The 2,438-nt window shown below is 43.3% G+C and overlaps 1 protein-coding gene across 1 annotated transcript; it reads left to right on the plus strand.

Annotated features, from left to right (window-relative positions):
* The first annotated feature begins 384 nt into the window (after positions 1 to 384).
* Positions 385 to 2,438, plus strand: gdf15 (Growth differentiation factor-15). The gene is made up of 2 exons (XM_008433449.3): positions 385 to 872; positions 1,295 to 2,438. Exons 1-2 carry the CDS (start codon positions 470 to 472, stop codon positions 2,050 to 2,052), a joined length of 1,161 nt encoding a protein of 386 aa, XP_008431671.1. The 5' UTR covers positions 385 to 469; the 3' UTR covers positions 2,053 to 2,438.

Raw genomic sequence — 2,438 nt, forward strand, 5'->3', positions numbered from 1 at the left:
TGATCACATGGGAATATTTTTGGGTGCTGTGATCAGATGATTCAGCAATATTGTCTCTCTCAGTGCCATCTCCATGGATTCCCACAGAGTTCTGATGAATTCCAAATTTATCAGTAATTCTACTGTAATTATCAAATGCATCAGAATTTAAATTAAAAAAAAAACAAAGAACTGTTCAAATTCACTTCAGTAAAAAAAAGAGAGGTAAAACCTGCAGAGCTACAGAAAATAAAATGTCTAAAACCTAAATAAAGAATTTATTCTTTAAGAACTGTGATCAAAATGTAATTCAAATAAATTCCACATGTACAGCTCTATCCTCATCCCACATAACTCAATCCTTCAAAATGTTGCCTCATTTCTGCATGTGGCTTACACTGAGCCATTCACAGATCAGCTTATTCAACTAGGGGCGTGGCATCACTGGAGCACTATAAATAATGCATGTGAAGAATCTTTTTCTCAGAACATGGACAAACCCATTCCACAGTGGTGGAGCACTTATAAATCAACCCTAGCCAGCAGACTCACCATGCGAACATCACACACTCCTGCTCTTCTTGCCTCTTACACCTTGCTGCTCCTATTGGTCCCCACCTCAGGGGGACTCCAGCCTGACGTTGCGTGCCAAGGCCTGCTTGAGACCGGCAATGTTGATGACCGGGGGGCTCAGATTCTGGAGGCGGTGAAGAAGGGGATACTTGGCTCTCTGGGTTTGGACAGAGAGCCAAAGCCTGCCACGAAGGCCTCACAGAGGGAGCTGAGGAAGATGTTCAAGCTCTACAGGGAAAAAGTCAGCGAGATGAGGAGAAACTCCAACCAGTCAGTGAGGGAGACCTGGCAGTCCAACACGTCAACTGTGCTTTTTCCAGGTATACACAAGACATTACAAATAAACTTTAACCTAACTCAGTCATTGTCATGACAGGGCTGATGTCAAAGGTCCTTGAGAGCAGCTTGAGCTAAATTAGAAAAGAAGTAGATGATTAATGGGTTTAGAAAAACTACAATGTCATTCAAGCAAAGCTGATTATTTAAAGGTATGGGGTTTTGTCTCTAAGGTCAATGTTGGAGTTGGTCTTTGCAGATTTCTGGATAAATAGAAGCATTTTGGTGCTAACAAACATCTGTGAAAGAAAGCAGATGCATTCCTCCATGAGCGTGAAAGGTTAACAAGTTTCCACTGATGTCACTGATGTCTCTGAGTTTAATTTTAGAAAAGTTTATGTTTCCTCTGTCAGAATGCCACCATTTTGTCCTCTCATTAAACCCCTCTTCTGTTTTTGCTTTTTAGTCGAGCCGTTGCATGTTCTACGGAAGGGCAATCAGCGACACATTGTTTGGTATCGAGCTGTTTTCCAAAAGAACCCAAAAATTCACTCTGAACTGACTCTGGCACAAGCACAACTGAAAGTATCCGGTTCTGGTTTAGGTAACAACCCCAAAACTAGAAGATACATCAAAGTTAAAATTAATGGGATGAAGCCAAGAAACTCTGCTGCGTGGACCTACACTGACAGCAATTCAGTGACCCCAGGAATGACCCTGGACATCAGCCCTGAGGCAAGCAGAGGGATGTGGACAGATGATCAAGTACTGGTTGTAGATGTAGGGATGGCTCCACTTAGCAGGAAAGCCTCCAACTTAAAGCCAACTGTGACTCTGGAACTGGGTCTAAAGGACTCCGTCCTCGCTCGGGGCAGCAGGCGGCGCCGTTCAAACAAGGAAGACAACTGTGACGAGCGAGGGTGGTGCTGCCGGAAGTCTGCGACCGTATCCTTCAAAGATATTGGCTGGACGGACTGGGTGGTGGCCCCAACCGAGTACACCATGCATTTCTGTGATGGCACCTGCCCCCACAACTACAAGCCGGCCAGCATGCACACACAGGTGAAGTTCCGCCTGCACCAGATCACCAAGGGAGAGACGCCCCGGCCCTGCTGCGTACCGGCAGCGTACGAGCCCCTGGTGCTGATGCACTATGACAGCAGGGGGAAGCTGAAGCTGACTCTGTTCAACGACCTCATCGTCACCAAATGTCACTGTGCCTGAGCAGAACATGCAACAGACTGTTTCAATGCCTTTAGACTCCATCCATCCACCCACCCATCCATGGATGCTCCTCTAGGGATTATGACATTAAATAAGAATATCTTGTGTGACGTTGGTTAGTTCTTAAAAAGGTGGATATCATGAATTAAATACTCGACTTGATTAAAAGTGCATTTATTCACTAAAAATGAAAACAAAACAAAACATGTATTTATTTAATGTTTGTTTATTTATTATTTGTTGTATTATATCACGTACTCCGTTAACCCATTTTTATACACCTGATGCATTGAGCTGCATTGTTTTATAGGACTTTGATATTCTGATTGTTGTCTTATGCATTTTTATCATTGAAAATTAATTAAACTTCAATTTAAAAAACAGAA

This window comes from Poecilia reticulata, chromosome 17 (assembly GCF_904066995.2).
Source record: "Poecilia reticulata chromosome 17, P_reticulata-male-v2, whole genome shotgun sequence".
Lineage (NCBI taxonomy): Eukaryota > Metazoa > Chordata > Actinopteri > Cyprinodontiformes > Poeciliidae > Poecilia > Poecilia reticulata.